Source organism: Silene latifolia, chromosome 6, assembly GCF_048544455.1.
Source record: "Silene latifolia isolate original U9 population chromosome 6, ASM4854445v1, whole genome shotgun sequence".
Taxonomy (NCBI): Eukaryota; Viridiplantae; Streptophyta; class Magnoliopsida; order Caryophyllales; family Caryophyllaceae; genus Silene; species Silene latifolia.
Genome location: NC_133531.1, coordinates 101,549,766 through 101,571,233, shown reverse-complemented (window position 1 = coordinate 101,571,233; position 21,468 = coordinate 101,549,766). Strand labels below are relative to the sequence as shown.

The window sequence follows — 21,468 nt, the reverse complement described above, 5'->3', positions numbered from 1 at the left end:
ATCATAATCATTTACATCACCATACATGACCCTCAAGTCATCAACACAATCAGCTAGCAAACCTAGTTGGTCTAACCAACTTTGACACTTAACCTTACTAAACTCTAACTTTTGTACCCGCACCCTCATTACAAACTTTATATCTTTTATCAGGATACAAGGGTGAGGCACATACATTTCCACTCTACATTTGTTTCTGCTATCCCATAGTCTATAAATCAGACCACTTATAGCCGCCATCACTACCTGCTTTTTCAGCAAAGAATTGCACCTCCATTTAAGAACCCACTATTCCACATTGCCCTGCCATTGAACCATCAGCCAAGACTGCAAGAGCTGCATACACTTCTGACTATAGGAACACTCAAAGAAAAGATGAGTGTGTGTCCCGTCTTGCAAACCACACAGGAAACACAATCCAGTAGAAGAAATTCCAAACCTCTATAATCGATCTTGAGTAAGAAACCTTTGATGAGTATAAATCCAGGTACTGAAATTAAACTTAGGCAAACTAACTCTATTCTAGATAAAAGGTATCCACTCCTTCTTCTGATGATCACCTAAGAGCCATTGGTAGACTTGACGAACAGAATATTTACCTTGCCAAGCACCAGTCAGAAACCCAGCTTTCAATTTCTCCTTAACCTTGCATATTTGCCTCCAAGTCCAACTAGCATTACTTGAAGGAATATACTGCCACCAGTCTAACTGCTTTATGTAAATATTATGTACCCATTTTATCCATAAGCCGTCCTTCTTCTGAGCTATCCACCAAGAATACTTCCCCAGTACAGCAATGTTTCTTAAATGGCAGTTGATGATGCCCATTACTATAAAGTTGTAAGTATTTTATATCAAAATTTGTCTAGTATTTATTTATTCCACTAAACAAAACATAATTAAAGCAATCATCTACATTTCATATGAGATATGGCTAGGCATGGTACCTAAATTGTAGCTTGTTTCGATAGTGAACATGTGGTCTCTCTTCCTACATGATCACGAGAACAAAGGGTTTGTGGCTCGTGATGCTGTCTATCAAAGAAAAGAGGATTATTTCTTATAGACAGAGTGGGAGAAAATGTTCAAGAGCCACAAACTGAGAATAAGACGTAGAAAGATGTTCCTTCTTAGTCAAAAATCAGTAAATATTTTCGAAATCTAAGTAGACAGGAATCATGTTATTTTGAAAATAACAAACCTGTAACTTATTAAGATGCTTTATCTAGTTTCAACTCCGCAAAAGTCTGATGCGAGCATAAACATGAAAATGTTTATTTAGCTTGGTTGGTTGGTGGCAAAGAGTTTTGCATGCAACAACAACGCTTCATTGTATTTGGATGTGATTTGATATAGTTGGATTTTAAAATCATCTTGCATGACTTTTGTAAATCGAGACTATCCTAAGTTAGAATACAAACTTAAGAAGAAATCTTAAGTAGAAGTTAAGGAGTTGAATTGTATGTTTTGATCATGTGATAAATATGTCTCGAATTGTCGAGTAGTTCTGTTTATACATGGAGTTTAGTGGAAGTAATGTGGTGTTAATAGTCTTATATGTAAGGAACATATTGATCATTGCGAATGATGAAAGACTTAGGAGAGGAATAATACATCTCTAAGGTATCCAGACCTATAAAGATAGTTCTAAGAGGATATTAGCGTTAAATTAATATTCTTATAATGATATGAGTCTTGACAAGTTCAAAGGTATTGAACATGTAGAAATTAAATCCACTTGCTTCCGCTGCAGGGTTAATTCATTAAGCTAAGATGTATCGCCATTCTTAAAATTCGTATGCTTAGAGTATGACAAAAGGTTATAAATCGAATTTATGTGAAAGTCACTATATAGCCATATAGTCTATTCATTAGTACTCAAGAAGCACTAATGCTTTGTCTTCCATGTCTCATATGTAGATAACATATCATTCATTGAATATGATGGACCGATACTCTCTTCCGTGAAGAAGTGATTGGGAGACTACGAAGAGATGCAAGACATCTTTGTTATCCGAATCTATAGTGATAGATAAGAGAGGATAAGTGTGTAGAAATAATTGATGGATTTGTGTGCAAAGAGTTACACAAATACCATATTCTAAACACATAAGGATGGTTAGAGAACCGTCTTGGCAATATTATTTAAGGAGGATATCTGCTAGAAACATCCTAGGCAGTTGAACAATGAGATATATACAATAGAAATTAAGTACACTTGCAGTAATGAGATATGCAAGAAGGAAGGGATGATATAAGGATTCGGTTTTATGAATTGGAGGAACTATGGTAGTTCATTCCAATAACCGAAGGTCATATCCCTACTCACCGTGAGATCAGTGAGAGCTATTCAAGGCTCGAAAGCCTATGTCTAGATTGGATTTAGACACGTACTCAAAAGTTTTATAATTAAGATTATACATAATAAAGGGAAAAAGTACATAGTAAGATTAGGGAAAGTGCAATGTGTTGCTAAGACTTACTAACCAAAGCCTTCTCATAGGCTTAGCGTGACAAGTCATACCATTTCAATTGAGTTGAGATGTATGGATGTATACAATATTAAGTATGGATTATAGATTATGTAGTAATTGATATAGTATCAATTTTACATATGTGATAATACATTCATCGTTTGAATTTTATTCAAAACTCTTTTCTTATAATACTTTGTTTTCCAAATAGGTTGTCGAGACAATATTGAACCCTATTTAAGTGAACTGGATTAACATAGTATTGGTCCCTAGTCACTTATATGAGGTGACGTCTCCAAGTGACTAGAGTGTGATGCGATTGATGGCAAGTTCAAGTGTCATAGGGTCATGAGAGATGACTAGTCGATCACATAGGCAGACTGTAAGGGACACTCTGTCGGGCAGTGGCCGCTTATAGAGTTCTGGTAATTCATATAGCCTGGTCGTGGGAAGAGCTACTATAGTATTCTTTTGAGTCAATTCTTTGACTAAAGACTGTTCGCCCAAGTTGGCACAGTTTTTGAGTGACTTTGAGTTATGCTCTACGATTTTCGTAAATGAGGTCAAATGGGCATCTCTTGGGTCATGATGAGCTGTGGCTAAACAAAGGGAATAGTGCGATAGGAATTTTCCATCCCCTTGTCAGGTTATTTAAAAATCTCAGGGCCACTCGAGGAGTAGTGAACTGAAAATGCGTGGCCACGCTCGGAAGGTATCTACGGTAGATAATTCTAGTCAAACAGTTACTCTCCAGATCGAGGAAACCACTCTTGATATGATCACTTGCAAGGACGACCTGCAAGACACCTTGCATTGAGTGGGAGATAGTAATAGGACAAGAGAATTGGTGACGCACACTTGTCTCGGACAAGTGGGAGATTGTTGGAGTATGTGTCCTCGACAATAGTGCGATCACATTATTGAAACTCATAATAAGAATACATAAAAGGATGATTCAATATATGTAATCAACTGATCAACATTAATCGGTAATGATTGGCTGACTAGAGTTTGACATTACTGTCGTTTAGCGGTGGTGGTCAGTTGATCCCTTTAGGTCACTCCTAAAGGACGATTCCCTCAATTGTTAAGTTAATTGATTGTATGACGATACAGATTGATTAAATCCTTAAATTGAACAAATTGATATTTATAAGAGAGAATATTATATCTTATTGCAATTTGATTAAATAAGATTCAATTTAGTAATTAATATGTTATATTACTAAAATTGTTTAATATTTATGAAACATTTGAGATAAGAGAAATCAGTTAGCTATAATTACAAAATGTTGTAGATTATATTAACTAGACTTAATGTGACCCATTTTATATACATGTAATTGTGAATTACTTGTTAATTTGTTATTTAAAATTTATTTAATACATAATGATATTTAACTAGTTAAATATGCATTATTATACCTAATGACATGTTACATGTCACATGTCACACAAATTACAAATGACAAATTACAAAGATAAAATGGAGGTCCATTTTATGTGTAAAAACCGGTTTTATAAGTAGTAAGTGGGCTTTGATGGTTTTGTTTTTTAAATAATAAAAATAAGACATCATGATGACCATCTTACACACCTGTTCACTAGCTATTATTTTGAGAAGACAAAAAGCAAATGCATGGCCCTATTTCAAAGGCAAAAACCGGTCACCCCATATAGAGAAGGGCATGTTCTCATTTTGAAAATGTGTGGTCTTATGGATGCTTATCTCTCTTCTTTTCTCCATATTCTCTCAAAAACACATAAAATGATTTTATGATAAATTTGTTTAAACAATCTAATATTGATATACTTACTAGTGTAGTAAATAAAAATAATATTAGATCTACTATTAAGGTAAACTACTTATATTATCTAGTTAATAATATTAGTAGGATTTTGGGATAGTCTTGGAGCAATTGATAGGAGGTTCTCACAATATTGAGACAAAGGAGGATCATCCATTTATTTAAGCTCAAGAACAAGTAAGAAAGTTATTCTTACTTGTGCCCTTAATATCCGATTTCCGTAATGTAAGAAGTATTCTTCTTAATCTTTGTTTCATTTTGTTATGCATGTATAAAATCAACATCTAGTTTAAAAGAGTAAATTAGATTATTAATTAAATTAGTTTAATTAGAGGGTATAGTATCCTTTCATTTTCATCTCCTGCAAAGTAGTAACCAATCAGAAGCCAAGAAAAAACTTGGCTTTTATACTATGTAGATTGCAATGGGGAATTCTTTGCATTGGGTTTGTAAATAAGAAATTCTAGAAAAAGCGTGTCTAATTGTAAAATAAAGTTTGTTCTTAAATGAACAAATTTAGTTTGAAACAAAAACCAAGTTCTTCCAAAAAATAAGAAAAATTGTGATTCTCAATGAGTAATTAACAAATCAATTACATTAAATAAACTTAATTTATTTTCGCAGTACGTCTTTTACTCATTATAGTATCTTTTGCACAATTCTTTCCATTAACTTGCCCTTTGCTAAAAGCAAAGCAAGAAACAGTAAAACTAATCTCCCAACAAAATTGCTCTCAAATCTACGTAATTCTAAGTGTAATTCTAATTCAATTGTTGAACAATAATTGATTGGTTAATTATAAATTAATCATGAAATAAATGATGTCTTCCAATCTATGTTGTTTTTCGTTTCTTTTTATCAAGGATTGGGGATTATTGCTTCTTTGGGCTTGGTTTGCCCGTGGTCAGGGACGTCATCGATTGCCGTCGATGGAAGGAAGGGAGGCAGATGAGCGATCGAAATCCGGGCAAAGGTGTGAGATGGCGAGTCTTGTGACGATGTGGTCGGAGGGGACGTGGTGGTGCTAGTGTGGTGGCGCGGAAATGGGCGTCATGGGTGGTGAAAGAGGTGGTCGGAAGAAGGCGTGAGGTTCGGTTATGTGGAAGGGAGCCGACTGTGGTCGCCTGTTTTTGAGTCCCCGGTGGTCAGCGAGGCGGTTACCGAAGGGATGTTAAGGACGTCATAGGGGATGGGTGTGGGGTAATATCCGTATAAAACCCCTTAAAATTAAGGACTATAACGTAATATATCATGTGAGTAATGGTCATAAACGAAAACAAGAGAAACGATAAAAGAATAAGAATCAACCTCGGGTCCTATGAGAATTCGGCCTAAGAACAGAAATCAAAGAAGATTTCCTCCTAATCATTGCACCCAAGATCGTCTGAGACTATGCCCCTTGTGCTAGAAATTGCTCTCTGATTGCCTTGCAATATTGAGAGAGCCTTTTGTGAGTTTTCTGATGTGAGATCTAGGATTTCAGAGAGAATGCTCCAAAACCCTAATTTTTCTACAAATGAAAAATGATTAGGTCAAAAGGAGAGAAGGTCTCTCCTTTTGTTCATTTCGGTCGACCGTGAGGTAGCTAGGGGAAGGAGTGGGCTTTCCACTTTCTCCTTATTTAACTCGTGGTCCAACTCGTTTCGCTAAATGTATATGACGGGTTTTAATTATAAATCGTCACTCGTTATCGGATAATAAAACATCGACTAGTAACATGAATTAGTCGACATATTAATACTTGTCCGACAATGACAATATTGTATAATTAATTAATTCAATATACATTAATTAAATATAACCGTTTATATTCAATTTACGAATTAACTGCTTAATTCACCTTAGCCATTATTATTTAATCCGTATTAAATAATTATCTCAACATCGCGTTTGACTAATTATTAGTCAATAACTCCGACTAACCGCTTAGTCATATTAGGCATCAACATGACTGTATTTTCATACCGTCACGTCTCTCAAACGTATCCTATAGGTGTGACTTTTAGGGACCAGTTGATGACCGCCATCAGTTTGACAATAACGTCAAACTTATCTAGCAAGCCAACCGTTATTGATAAACGTGGACCAACTGATAATAATACAAAAGTATAGCCTTTGATCCTTTTAGAGATTTATATGTCATTGCACTAAGCGTGGAGGACACAGCCCCAACAAGCTCCCACTTGTCCGTACAAGTGTACGTGCAATAACGTTATCCGCACTAACTGGAGGACACCGGCTCCAACAAACTCCCACTTGTCCGTACAAGTGTATGTGCGATAACCGATTCTCATATCCATTTAAAATTTCTCCCACTCAATGTAAAACAATTTGCAGATCCGTATCCGCAAAGGTCGTATTTTACAATCGATCTGTATCAAGAGTGGTTTCCCCGACTAGAGAGTAACTTAATTGATAAAACGAATCCGTATTCGAGCATGGCCATGCATTTCGATTCTGACTCCTTGAGTGGCCCCGAGAAATATCGAGTACCGATAAAGGCTGAATATTTCCTTCAACTCGACTCTGCCGATCGAAGCACGACATGAAATGACCAGAAAAAATCTACTTGGCCCCCTGTTACGGATGACCGTGAGAAAGAAACCAAAGTCACCCAAAATCTGCCTTAATCTCAAGAGACAGTCGATAGTCAAAAGAATCGACTCTTAGGATCACCATGGAGGTCTTATCCACGACCTGGCACCGAATGTTATAAAACATTTAGGACTCCACGTCGTTGTCAAAATTGTGTCCTACGAGATATCCGTATAACTCGCCTCTGTGATTGGCCAGTCAACCGTTTGACTTATGGCTCGTTGAACCCACCATCAACCAACGTCACAAAATAATTGCCAGAGTTATCAGCTCACGTGGGCAATTAAGGACCAAAATATAATGTTTGTTCAGTTCACTTTGTGGTGTTCAAAAATTGTCGTACAACTCCACATGAAAAACAAAATATATAAATATCAAAACGATGATGTCGTATAGAGTACACAAGAAAATGAATCTAATCCATAAAAGAGTACTACAACTCAGGAACACGTTTAATTCCCATGGAATTAACATGCCCTTCATGCTTATCTTGTCGTAATGGTTTAGTGAGAGGATCTGCTATATTATCATCTGTAGCAATCTTTTCTATCACTACCTCCTTTTGCTCCACGTAATCTCGGATTAGATGAGCTTTCCGTTGTACATGTCTAGACTTGTTGCTAGACTTAGGCTCCTTAGCCTGGAAGATGGCACCTCTATTGTCGCAATAGATGGTGATCGGGTCATTCGAACTAGGCACTACTGAGAGTCCTTGTAAGAATTGACGCATCCATATCGCTTCCTTTGCGGCTTCGGATGCGGCATAGTACTCGGACTCGGTCGTAGAATCTCTTTGTAACACTTTGTTTGGAACTCTTCCGGTGATCGATGCGGCGCCATTAAGAGTAAAAACGAATCAGATCGAGATTTTGAGTCATCTCGATCCGTTTGGAAGCTAGCATCTGCGTAACCGGTTGCGCATAGCTTTTGTTCGCCTCCATAAGTCAATGCCCAATCTTTAGTCCTCCGTAGGTACTTAAGAATGTTCTTGTGACCATCCAATGTGATTCACCTGGATCTTTGTTGGAATCGACTTGTCATACTCAATGCATATGCCACGTCCGGACGTGTGCATATCATGGCATACATGATTGATCCTATAGCCGAAGCATAAGGAATCTGGGTCATGCGCTCTTTCTCTTCCGGTGACACGGTGCACGAGACTTGCTCAAATGCACCCCTGGAGCCATAGGAAGAAACCCCTTTGGAGTTAGTCATCTTTGAATCTCTCTAGAATCTTGTCTATATAAGACTCCGATGAGAGATAACATCCGACGTGATCTATCTCGATAGATACGGATGCCCAAAATTCTTTGTGCCTCACCCGGATCTTTCATCTGGAAATGGTTCTTCAACCATACTTTTACCGAAGTTAAGAGAGGTATGTCATTCCCAATCAGGAGTATGTCATCAACATACAATATTAGGAAGACAATCTTACTCCCACTCGACTTGATATATAGACATGGTTCCTCGACCGATCGAGTAAATCCATTTTCTTTTATCACTTGGTCGAAACGATGATTCCAACTCCGAGAAGCTTGCTTAAGTCCATAGATGGAACGCTTAAGCTTGCACACTTTCTTAGGATGTTCAGGATCGATAAAACCTTCGGGTTGTACCATGTACAACTCTTCCTCCAAATAACCGTTTAAGAAGGCGGTTTTCACATCCATCTGCCAAATTTCATAGTCATGAAAAGCGGCAATCGCTAAGATAATCCGAATGGAACGCAGCATGACTACGGGTGCAAAAATTTTATCGTAGTGCAAACCTGGCACTTGGGTGAAACCTTTAGCAACTAGTCGTGCTTTATAGATATCTTGTTGACCTTCCACAGAATGCTTTATCTTGTAAAGCCATTTGCATTGAAGGGGACGAACCTTAGCAGGCAAGTCAACAAGATCCCATACGTTGTTCTCTCACATGGAGTCCATCTCGGATTGCATGGCCTCAAGCCATAGCTTTGAGTCAGAACTAGTCATGGCACCTTTATAGGTTGCGGGTTCACTACTCGTTAAGAGCAGAATGTCATCTATGTCATGTTCCTCGACCATACCTATGTATCTGTCCGGAGGAATAGAGACTCTTCCCGACCTCCTAGGTTCCTCAGGAATACTAACCGCAGCCGAGATTGAAGGAACTGGTTCCTCCAATGGTTGCTCGGCATTTGGTTCTGGAACCTCCGACAGCTCGAAGCTTCTATTACTCTTCGCGTTCTCGAGAAACTCCTTCTCTAAGAATGTCGCACTAGCCGCAACAAATACACGTTGTTCGGTTGGCGAATAGAAGTAATGACCAAATGTTCCTTTAGGATAACCTATAAAGTATGTCTTGACCGATCGCGGGCCGAGCTTATCCTCGTGTCTCCACTTGACATAAGCCTCGCAGCCCCAAACCCGTATAAAGGACAAGTTAGGGACCGTTCCCTTCCATAGTTCATATGGAGTCTTGTCAATAGCTTTAGACGGACTTCGGTTAAGTATTAGAGCGGTGACAGGAAGAGCATAACCCCACAATGAATCGGGCAATACGGTGTGACTCATCATGGATCGAACCATATCAAGTAGTGTTCGATTTCTCCGTTCGGACACACCATTCAAGCGAGGTGTTCAGGTGGAGTTAAGCGTAAGACAATCCCACGAGTCCTTAAGGTGTTGATCAAACTCGTGTGAAAGATACTCGCTACCACGGTCTGATCGTAGTGTTTTAATCTTTCTACCCAAGTGGTTCTCAGACCCGATTCGGTATTCTTTGAATTTCTCAAAGGACTCACTTTTATGCTTCATCAAGTAGACATAGCCATATCTACTTAAATCGTCCGTGAAAGTGATGAAATACCTATAGCCTTCTCGTGCGGTGATTGACATAGGTCCACACACATCCGTATGTATGAGTCCTAATAGGTCAGCAGCGCGCATTCCAACACCTTTGAAGGAAATTCGAGTCATCTTGCCAATGAGACATGATTCACACGTGCCAAATGATTCAAAATCAAAGGCCGAGATAGCTCCATTCTGTATGAGCTGTTTAACGCGTTTCTCATTAATGTGTCCCATACGGCAGTGCCATAGATAAGTTTGATCTTTGTCACCTACCTTTAACTTCTTATTCATTACGTGCAATATTTCGGTGGTCTGATCTAAAACATAAATTCCATTCATGGAGACTGCCTTGCCATAAATCATATCGTGTAATGAGAAAATGCAGCTATTATTCTCTATTACAAATGAAAAACCAAGTTTGTCAAGTGCAGAAACTGAAATAATGTTTTTAGAAAGACTGGGTACATAATAGCAGTTATATAAAAATAACTCAAATCCGCTAGGAAGCTGGATCACATATGTTCCCCTCGAGACGGCAGCCACTCGTGCTCCATTCCCGACACGCAGGTCCACCTCACCCTTTACGAGGGGTTCGATGTTTCGGAGCCCCTGCACATGATTACACAGATGAGAACCACAACCAGTATCTAGTACCCAAGTTCCGTAACTTGCGTGGTTAATCTCAATCATATGAATAAAAGAAGAAGAAGAAGAAGAAGAAGACATACCAACAGGAGTAACGCGACCTGCTTTTATGTCCTCATGGTATACAGGACATGTACGCCTCCAATGCCCAGTCTTGTGGCAATGGTGGCATTCCATGTTACCGGTCTTGCTCTTTGTCGCGCCTGGTGAGGTGCTCGACTCACCAGGCCCACTCTTACCTGATCCCGACTTCTTAAACTTCGGCTTGCCTACTGCTAGGTCTGCCTGAGCTTTGCCCTTACCCTTGCCCTTGTTTGACACAACGAGAACATCCTGTTTCAGGCTCCCACTAAACTTCATGTCCTTCTCGGTCTGTACGAGAAGGGAGTGTAGTGCATGAGGACTCTTCTTCAAATCATTCATATAGTAATTGGCTCTAAAGAGCGCAAAACCATCGTTGAGTGAATGAAGCATGCGGTCAATCACGATGTTCTCACTGATCTTACAATCAAGTGCCTCCAGTTTCTCAACATTCTCAATAATGCTGAGAATGTGTGGGCTAACCGGTTGGCCCTTCTGGAGTTTCGCCTCAAAGAAGCGACAGGTATGCTCATAGGTCACGATTCTCGGTGCTTTCGAGAATTCCTTAGTGAGCGTGGTGAAAATCTTGTTTGCACCTTGGGCTATGAAGCGTTTCTGCAAATTGGATTCCATTGCAAAAATGAGTACGTTCTTTATCGCACCCGCTTCCATGACGAAATCGCTATACGTGGCGATCTCGTTAGCTCCAGCCGTGGGGCATGGGTTTGGCGGGATAAGCTCTGTCAGATATTTGAGCTTCCCGTCAGTAATGGCAGCATTCCGTAATGCCGCCTCCCAGTCCACGAAGTTTAATCCATCATTCTTCAGTCGAGTAGACTTGATTCATCTGATTCATGAAGATCCGAAGCCAGGACTCACGGTCCAATGTGGCACTTGGCATTGGGTCGTCCGTACGGCCAACCATTATGTTATTAGCAGTTTAAATGATCGTGTTCTACACTGAAAAAGAAAGAAAAACAAAACGAAATAAGCAACTCATTGAGGTGATTTAAGTCTAATTAAAATTCATTTTAACGTGTAGACTCATTGCACTTGTATAATCGATCTACCTCAAGAATTATACAAATGATCCCAAGACTCAATTTCTGTAAATTGATAAGCCAACTGTTTGGCTAGTTCTACCGTTAGAACTCTCGGTCGATAGATTTCCGTAAATCCTATCTATAGTCCACCATAATCACAGGATCGTACGAGTGACCACAGTGTTGAGATAAAATAGGTCAATCAGTTCCAACTTACCCGACGTAGAAGGGGTCATATTATGCCTACTGACGAAGAAGGGATTCATTGGAGTTTGACCTATAAAGACTATTCTCAATTTTTGGTTATACGAGGAAGATCCCATCAACTTAGTTTTAATTCATTTTAAGTGAACGAAAAACTAGCATTACGTGAATGAATTAACTTAGGTGATGGCTTATAAATTCGTGTGACATCTGTATGTCATAGAGAACTAACGCATGACCTCTATATGAGTCAGTTTTCATGCAAATATTAGGTGGTTTGGTTTTAGGCGGAATATGATGCAAACTATCGTTACGATGAAAACATAAAAGAAAGCAAAACGTAAATAAAAGTCCTAGTGTGGCCTATCCTAGCAAGATAAACATAATACAACTTTGGAATCCACCGTTGGACCCGAGAAGCTTGTCTTGATGTTCCATCTTGATCCATGCAGCGGGAGTGAGCATCCGATCTCCATCTTTGGTCTTCTCAAAATTACAATTTAAAATTTACAAAATATAAACCTATTTACATTCTAAATTAAAACTGTAGTTACAAGGAAAAATCCAAAACGGAGATGCGAGATCTCAAAATACAACCAAGACCGTGTTCCATCATTACGGTAACACGTTCTACTAAGGCCACACTAAGTTACAACCGTTTGTAAAATTAAATACGTAATAAAAAAAACATTCATGGCATTCAAAAGTAACGATAAATAAAAGATGCATCAACTAAAACAAAATTTATTCGTGACATAATTCCTTAATTATGTTAAATTTCTCCAAACCACCTTTTAACGATTAAAATTATTTGACAAAACCGCTTTTATCATCTAAATTTTTAATCCATTACAATTCGTTACTTTAAATCGCTTTAAAATAACTAAATGGTACGTGTGTGAACCGTTTCACAATCAAGCGAGTGCACAATATCCGTATAATGTACATTTTATGGCCAAAAGAAACTAAAACACAAATTTTTTTTTTTCTTTACGGCTGGACCGAGAGCAAAACAACAAAAAATTTTTTTCTTCTTCTTCTTTCAGCGGCGGGACAAGTAACGAATTGAGAGAGCAAAACAAATCCGAAACAAAATCGATTTGACAAAATAAAACCAATTGCAATTTAAACCTAATCCGTATTAAATTAAATCTACAATTGACAAAACCTTAACATATTGCTATAATGACCGATTATAATAACAATACGCAAAAACAAATCGAAAACAAAACCAAACAAAAGATCAGTTCGGCCGACTGTATACAACATCACAAAAACAGTTCGGCCGAACGGTTTTCAAGGCAAAAAAAATTATCGATTCAAATCGTTTTATGAAAATCATGATGAAAAATTTACGTGGCCTCGCTCTGATACCACTTGTGGGGTAATATCCGTATAAAACCCCTTAAAATTAAGGACTATAACGTAATATATCATGTGATTAATGGTCATTAACGAAAACAAGAGAAACGATAAAAGAATAAGAATCAACCTCGGGTCCTATGAGAATTCGGCCTAAGAACAGAAATCAAAGAAGATTTACTCCTAATCGTTGCACCCAAGATCGTCTGAGACTATCCCCCTTGTGCTAGAAATTGCTCTCTGATTGCCTTGCAATATTGAGAGAGCCTTTTGTGAGTTTTCTGATGTGAGATCTAGGATTTCAGAGAGAATGCTCCAAAACCCTAATTTTTCTACAAATGAAAAATGATTAGGTCAAAAGGAGAGAAGGTCTCTCCTTTTGTTCATTTCGGTCGACCGTGAGGTAGCTAGGGGAAGGAGTGGGCTTTCCACTTTCTCCTTATTTAACTCGTGGCCGGACTCGTTTCGCTAAATGTATATGACGGGTTTTAATTATAAATCGTCACTCGTTATCGGATAATAAAACATCGACTAGTAACATGAATTAGTCGACATATTAATACTTGTCCGACAATGACAATATTGTATAATTAATTAATTCAATATACATTAATTAAATATAACCGTTTATATTCAATTTACGAATTAACTGCTTAATTCACCTTAGCCATTATTATTTAATCCGTATTAAATAATTATCTCAACATCGCGTTTGACTAATTATTATTCAATAACTCTGACTAACCGCTTAGTCATATTAGGCATCAACATGACTGTATTTTCATACCGTCACATCTCTCAAACGTATCCTATAGGTGTGACTTTTAGGGACCAGTTGATCACCGCCATTAGTATGACAATAACGTCAAACTTATCTAGCAAGCCAACCGTTATTGATAAACGTGGACCAACTGATAATAATACAAAAGTATACCCTTTGATCCTTTTAGAGATTTATATGTCATTGCACTAACTGTGGAGGACACCAGCCCCAACAAGCTCCCACTTGTCCGTACAAGTGTACGTGCAATAACGTTATCCACACTAACTGGAGGACACCGGCTCCAACAATGGGTGTGGTGGTGAATGCGCAGTACACCCTCTTTGCTTTCTACTTTTTCTCTATTTTCGTAGTACAACTTTTTTAGAGTAGAAATGAGAAGGGTAATTTGGTCGCACTGTGTTAAGTAAAATGCGTACTGCAAAAATCAACACCCTAAATAAATAATTAAGGTTTATGGATTTAAAGTTCATCTATTGTGACAAAAAATACTTGTTATTGAGATTGTTAAAATGTGACATGGAAAAGGAAGAACTTTATAAAAGGTTCTTTCATTACACTTGCCCTTAGGTAGGAACAAGGAAGTGATTGGACACGACACTCAAAATGTTAAAAAATATATTAGTATACTCATAAATCACACTTAATGAGTCATTATGTGTGATTGACTCCTCCTATGTAACTCCCTATGTGGACAAAATATAAGGAGAAAAAGCATATGAAAGAGACTAGTTAATACACACAAACATATATATATTCTCTACTTGCTAAGTCTACCATCTATGTGACTTGGGATTTGGGGTGTGGATATATTCCGGCATTCTAGTAACTGCCGGAGGTATGATATACGGTAGTGGGCAATTAGCGAGCACAACGGTCTGATCGCTTCCGCATAAAGGTATGTACTTTTTGTTAATGGGTGACATATTGATATTTAGAAGAAAAATAAAGTTTTTATGTCTTAACCTATGCTCAAAAGTAAGAAACGATTAAGTATTGTTTCTTATTCTAGTGTAGTTGGCATTTTGATGTGTACCTTGTTTAGTATATGGTTGAACATATTTATGATTGATAAGTAATTGGTTACCTAATCAATCCTCTACACGTACAATGATATGTAATCAAATGTTTTTCACTTTTACCTTTATGGTAAGAGTAAATTAGTTCTTGTGTGGGACGAAGAGTTGTCATCAAGATTAACTAACAAGATGGTTGGCGCATTATTTTATAAGATGTGTTCTTAATTAGTTCATGTGTTGAGCCAATTGTGCGAAAGAGTCAACTTAAATTTTAGTCTTATTGAGTGTGGATTTGTTTAATGATGGAAATTTTATGGATAAATTTTTTTGTATCTTTTAGAAATGTTCATATGCATTTGTTGCATGATGAGGCACATAAGATATCACCAAGCTTTTAGATTGCCTAATCACACGGGTAATCGCCACTTAGTGAGTATTGGAGATTATCTTTGTACATTAGTTGTATGGAAAAGATATTGACTCGTTATATAGTCACCTTAGTAAGTCTAAGATGAGACTTTTGTAGTTGAAGTATGAGAAGACACCCTATTTTCATACTAAAGCTTTGAACCGAATCAGAAGTGTCGAACTGGATATTTTGTATATCAATCTAGTGGCTTGGGTAGATACTTGAGTAGTATCTAGACTTATGATTCACATGACATAGCGTGATATGCCCATCGTAGTGGGAGCTATGTTGTGACATATATATCATACTATGTGTGTTATTAAGTCGACCGTTAAGAGTGACAAATGATTCCCTACTTTGTCACTGTGTGATCCTATGGACTATGTTGTCCAACTTTGTTTGAAACCCTTTGACTTGGAGCTATGATATGAAGTTAATTTTTGATGTTGCTACTTTAATATGAATTCTAAAGACCTAAAAGATTAAGGTTCAATGAATCATGTTAGGAAAGCAGTTAAGTTCAGATGGATTATTATTATTAGTGTATAAGGAATAATCAATTCAACTTCACCATAATTTCCTGGCCAAGGGTTATATTTTGTATATAACTAAATGATTATGATAGCATATAAGGACTGTGTATGCTAACGGTGATGTTAGAATGATTTGGGGTATTGATAATGTGAAAGTGTTATGTTAGTTTTGATGGTAGCTTAATATGAAACTACTTTGTTACTTTTTGGTCGTACGCCTCATTTCCCGTATGAAGCATGAAAGATTGTTTATATAGTATTGTGTTGTGATAAACTTGACTGTGTGATCAAGTTGATATGTTTCTCTATCTTTGTGAATGAGAAATAAAGTTCACTTGGTTGTGTACCAACGTGTTGTATTACCTTGGATTAGTGGACAAGTGGGAGCATTGACTCGGTTGTGTGGCTAAGTGGGAGTATTGAAAGTTGTAACGGTCGTGTATTAATGTGGACACGGACCCACGGGGGCGCTTGGGAACTAGCGTTTGCATTTGTGGAGTCGCCACCAATTTATTGTGGAAAATTGGATACCTCGTGCATGTCAAGACACAAAGTAGTGACATGAACACCAAGAATTCGTTACCCTTAGCATTCTATGTCTAGAATGACTCTCGTGGATGCCAATGAACACGGATGTTCACAGAGATCTGGAGTAAGGGGTGAGGGTACATATTAGGAAGCTCTTTTGATCGAACACCTAATCCCGCCCGCCTCGATAGCAGCCTCTACTAATGATTAGGGAAATTGTCTATACTTGATATATTGTTGATTTATATGCATGCAATGCAACAAACAATGTTTTGATCCTAACATGTGAGAATTAGACTAAGTTAGTAAACACGTAATTTAACATACAATTAATGTCGAGGTAGAAATTTAGGTTAATTGCATGTGAGAGCATACAAGCAATACGATAAAAGAAATACAATAAAAGTACAATAAAGAAAATTACAATAATTACATCGGACTTAATGATTTATGTCGAAAATACATTTAAAACGGATAATTTGGGAAAAGAATAAATAAATAAATAAACGAACAGATTAGGGATGATAATACGGTTAATAGTTAATTAAATACGTAATTAAATAACTAAGTCAAAGCAAAACGGGAGTTCAGAGACAGAAATCAACCAGGAACAGGCGCAGCAGAGCTGCGTCCCTTGGAAGAGGCGCAACAGTTGCTGCGTTCGTTCCTTGGTTCAGTTCTGGCTGTGAAGCCGGAATTGTAAACTGTTAATATTCGTTGGTGATTTTAATGCTTGATTATGAATAATTGACTCGGATGAAAGTGATTAACAGATTATTTACATATGATTGGGTGACAAAGCATGAACATGGATGGAATTAAACAATACGAATTAATTACAAGATTAAAAGGTTAATTAATAAATTAATTAGGCTAAACAAGTTGCTAATGACGAACTAATGATGGTGACGATAAACAAAAGATACAAGTATATCAACGATGAATTCCAGAGACTCAATATTAATGAATCGAACCTCTAAAACCCGGATTGACTTGATGACGAAAACCCGCAAATATTGGCTTATAAGGGATTTAAGTGGGGATTTAATGACGAATTCAATACTAATTATGATGAATAATATATTACATGTTAGAATTATTATGCTTAAATCGTTATATCAAAGAATCGAAGAAGAAACGAAAGAAAATAAAAGAAACGAATTAACAAAACACGAAGAAAGAAGAAAGGAAGCAGGAACTGCGGCAACCTCACGAAGAGGCGCAGCAGTATCTGCGTCCCTTGAAGAGGCGCAGCGATTCTTTGCGTCCTTTCTCGACGTCTGTCTTCTGATAATTCGTAAAAAAGGTTTAAAACAATGGTTTTATAAATCGGTTTTAAGAATACTTTCGACATAAACCTTACATTATGATTACAATAAATAAAGAACAATAAATAAAAGAAGGATTATACACCCTCAGACTTACATGTTTGACGAAACGAGATGAAGTAAGTTAACGTTTAGTGATGCTCGACTCGAATGTAGACGAAAGTGCCCTCTAGGAGGAAAACGAACAAGATTGATTAAGTTAATTGATGTGGAGTTGGTCAAATTGGTCGGTCATGCAAAACGAGGCTGGTACTCAGAAGGATCCGAGCTTACGTGGTCGAAAGTTTAAGCACGTAGACGTCAAAAAGTAAGAACGTGGTCTAGAATGCAAAGGGAGAAGAGAAGGGCGGACACTCGCGTGAGAAATATGTGAGACCGAAGGTCTCTATTTATACTAATCACATGGAGAAAATAGGGTTTTTCGGAGAAACTTTGGAAGTGAATCTCGAAAAGATATGAAAGATACGAAAAAATACGCAGAAAAGGACTTGGGAAGAGGCGCAGCAGGCAATGCGTCTCTTGGAAGAGGCGCAACACTTGCTGCGTCCTTTCTCAAGTGGTTTCCTCCCGCGGAAGAAAGATTTTCGTGTTTTGATTATGGAATAACGGATTAATCTTGTTTTCCTTAATATTTTGTGTGAATATTACGGGAAATTCTTTACCAAAGATTAAAAAATTGCAAAATATGGAATAGAAATATCAGGAACATTCCAGAACATTCTGACTCGGTTTTAGAAAATGAAGACGGTTTTTTGACCCGAGCTCCAAATGTACTCTAATTACTGCTAAAACGGCCGTATCGGCACGTAGATGTCAGTTAAGAGGTAGACACAAGTGTTTGAGCGATCACTTGACGATAAACTTACGAACTGTCACAAATCGTTCCGCGTACCAAACATGCGGCCCAATCATCATCGGGTGGTTTGCGGGAGGTGCAGAAATGAGGTATCTACAGAGCCCCCACTTTGACAGAGGCTTGGACAAGGCGAAAGTCAAAGTATAGCCATCAAGTCAATTGAATATTACAACCTGGCGACTATGGCGACACGAGGCAGCTCAAGGGGTCTGAGCGAAGGACCTGTCGTAGGGAGCATTTTAGAGTCTGTCGACTATCGAGGAGGGTCGTTTAAAGTCCATTAGACTACGTAAGGAGGCTCGCCAGCCATAAGAAGAGACCATACCTGAAATTCCTTGAAACTCCAGGGGAACAAAACGCGATATTGGGAGAAGACAGCAGGGCATAGTCAGGAACTGCTGGGAGAAATCTGCTTGTGGTCGGCTTTAAACAAACTTCGGAAGAGCTTGGGGTCGATGTTGATCTCCATGTCTCGAGAGGGAATGTCTATCCATGAACTCTCGCTGGGGGAACGTAATCGGGAACTGATCTCCATGTCTCGAGTGGGAATGTTTATCCGTGTACTCTCGCTGGGGGAACATAATAAAGGCGTGTCGAAACACCTGTCAAAGAAGAACTGCTCGTTGTGACAAGCTAGGTCTTGGCAAAAAGTAGGGCAACAGTTTGCTGCTGGCTTGGAAATACGGGTCCGGGTGAAGAATAAGTGTCAGATGGACCAAATATGCGATATGACATTGAGGAAGAGGCGCACCAAAGATGGGCCCACGAAATAACGAACTTATAACGAATCTTCAAAAATTCATATGGACGAAAACTGAGGAAGCGACGCAGCAAGAGCTGCGTCCCTTGGAAGAGGCGCATCACCTGCTGCGTCTTTTCCTGGGCGTGTCAATCCTGCGTAAAAACCCGATGAAACAGAGGGGTTTATTTCATTATTTCGAAATACAAACTCTCAATTTCTCTCACAAATTCCAACCATTTCCGTCAAAATTTGATCTAAAAGCTTATATTTGCCATGACTAATCGAGGTATGTGTATTAATCTTGCATTTATCTTCCATATTTGATCGAATTGGACCAACAAAATCAGGGTTTTCAAGCCTAATTAGTCGAAAATTTGGGGCTTTTCCCCCAAATGATTTTGCCTTGCAAAATTGACCTTATAAATGGCTAATTGGTAATATAAGGATCGTAACCATGTATTTGTTTTGAATTTTTGTTGAGTTTTGAGCATTTGAGTGAAATTAAGACGGTCTCACAACTAAATCGTAAATCGCTTCGAAAATAGTCTTAGGATTGCCCATTTGTGATGAAACTTGATATTTGGAATGCTTGTATTATGGGTAAACTTCCTACATCTCGGAATTTTGATTTGTGACGGCTTTTTCAGGACACTTTCTAGGGCATAATCGCCATTATAACGAAATGCTGTCGAAATTTCAACTCGAACCCATGACTAGGCTTCAACTTAGGCTTGACTTGACCCAAATTACCACATGAGCGGACGGGTTTGTGGGAAAACTGCCAAAGATGGCGAGAAAAGAGCGATTTCGGAGCTCCGAAAACTCGAAAATCCTCTAATTAAGGCTTGTCGTCACTTGACGCCGCCTAAATTCACTTTAATTTTGCAGGTGATGAGGCTTCTACGTCTGGGAGAGATCCCATGTACGTGGACACCGCTCTTGACCCTTCTCAGATGCTTGAGGAGGTGTTGGAGGAGGCTTTCACCGCTGCGGTGACGGCTGCTGAGGTTGCTGAGGACGAGGTCCTTGAGGAGGAGGTTCCTGAGGAGGAGGAGGCCCCGAGACGGGCCAACGTTGGACGAGGTAGTCGACCTGCGTGGGCTGAGACCTGGGACAGTAGGCACCTGCTTTAGGCTGCGGAGGGTCACCTGTCCTACAGGACGGTGAAGAGCTTGGTAAATCAAATTCATCACTCTTCATTCATCTTCTTTCATTTATATTTGTCATTCCTTTTCTTCTTCAAACTAAAGATAGCTTTTGTTTCGAATCCAAAATAGGAGGCCGGGAACATCAGATCGTTCTCGGGCTACACGACGGCGATGGGGTGCTACGAGAGGCTGTCGGCTGAGGAGCGAGCCATGATCGAGCGGGGAGCGTTCGGTGCTTTGGTGCAGGCTTGGAGGGATATCACGAAGAGGAAGCTTCGGGCCAACCTCAGTCTGGTTCGAGCTTTCTTGGACCGGTTTTAGGACACGACCTCCATATTTCACATGCCTTTTGGTGAGGTGGAAGTCACGTTGTAGGATTAGGGCATGATTTCTGGTTTGCCGTGTTGGACTGAGGCGGTGGAGTGGCCGGAGACAGCCATGAGGGTAGACTTGGCCGAGGCGAGGAGGTTGATCGGCCGGAACTTGGCGCCGAAGGCTGCTGTGGTACCCGGTTTGGTGCCTAGTTCTTACGTTCGGGACTACTTTGCGGGGAAGACCCCGGCGTCAGTGATGATCGAGGGGAGGGAGACGGCTCCTCCTCCCTGCACTGCAGAAGAGAGAGTCCGTTTGTGGCTCTGGTGGTTCCTGTCTTCGATCTACCTCGGAGACAAGGGAGAGAGGCTATCGACGAAGCTTCTTCCCTTCATTTCTGACCTAAGCGACCTAGGCCATTGGGACTGGGTCACTGCTGGTTTTGCGGTCCTCATTCGCTTTATGAGGGACATGGTTCGTCCGGAGTTGATGGAGAAGGGGACTTCTCCTGCTGCTATCGGCCCTGGACTGCTGTTGGAAGTATGAACCTTCATCTTATTTCATGAAAGATCATTTCCTTTTCTTATCGAACCACGAAAGATCGTTTTTTATTATCTTGTTTTACAGGCGTGGGTGTACTCCTACTTTCCGGGCCTCGCTCCCAAGAGGACAGAGCCGGTGGAGAGGGCCTATCCCGTTGTGAGGGATTGGGTGATGTGCCACATGAGGAGCCGGCGTTCCTTCCACGACGTCTGTCGGCGGGAGGTGAACGCTC

General features: G+C 39.2%; 1 protein-coding gene across 1 annotated transcript; it reads right to left on the bottom strand.

Moving 5' to 3' along the window:
* Positions 1-10,164: 10,164 nt before the first annotated feature.
* On the bottom strand, positions 10,165-11,138 carry LOC141658881 (uncharacterized). The gene is made up of 2 exons (XM_074465637.1): positions 10,431-11,138; positions 10,165-10,311 (listed from the first exon to the last, which is right to left on the bottom strand). Exons 1-2 carry the CDS (start codon positions 11,098-11,100, stop codon positions 10,277-10,279), a joined length of 705 nt encoding a protein of 234 aa, XP_074321738.1. The 5' UTR covers positions 11,101-11,138; the 3' UTR covers positions 10,165-10,276.
* Positions 11,139-21,468: the final 10,330 nt, after the last annotated feature.

Coding starts and splice junctions, on each gene's coding strand:
- LOC141658881 (XM_074465637.1), bottom strand. CDS start 11,100: ATGGAAGCGGGTGCGATAAAGAACGTACTCATTTTTGCAATGGAATCC. Junction 10,312..10,430: donor AGGTCGCGTTACTCCTGTTG/GTATGTCTTCTT, acceptor AATCATGTGCAG/GGGCTCCGAAACATCGAACC.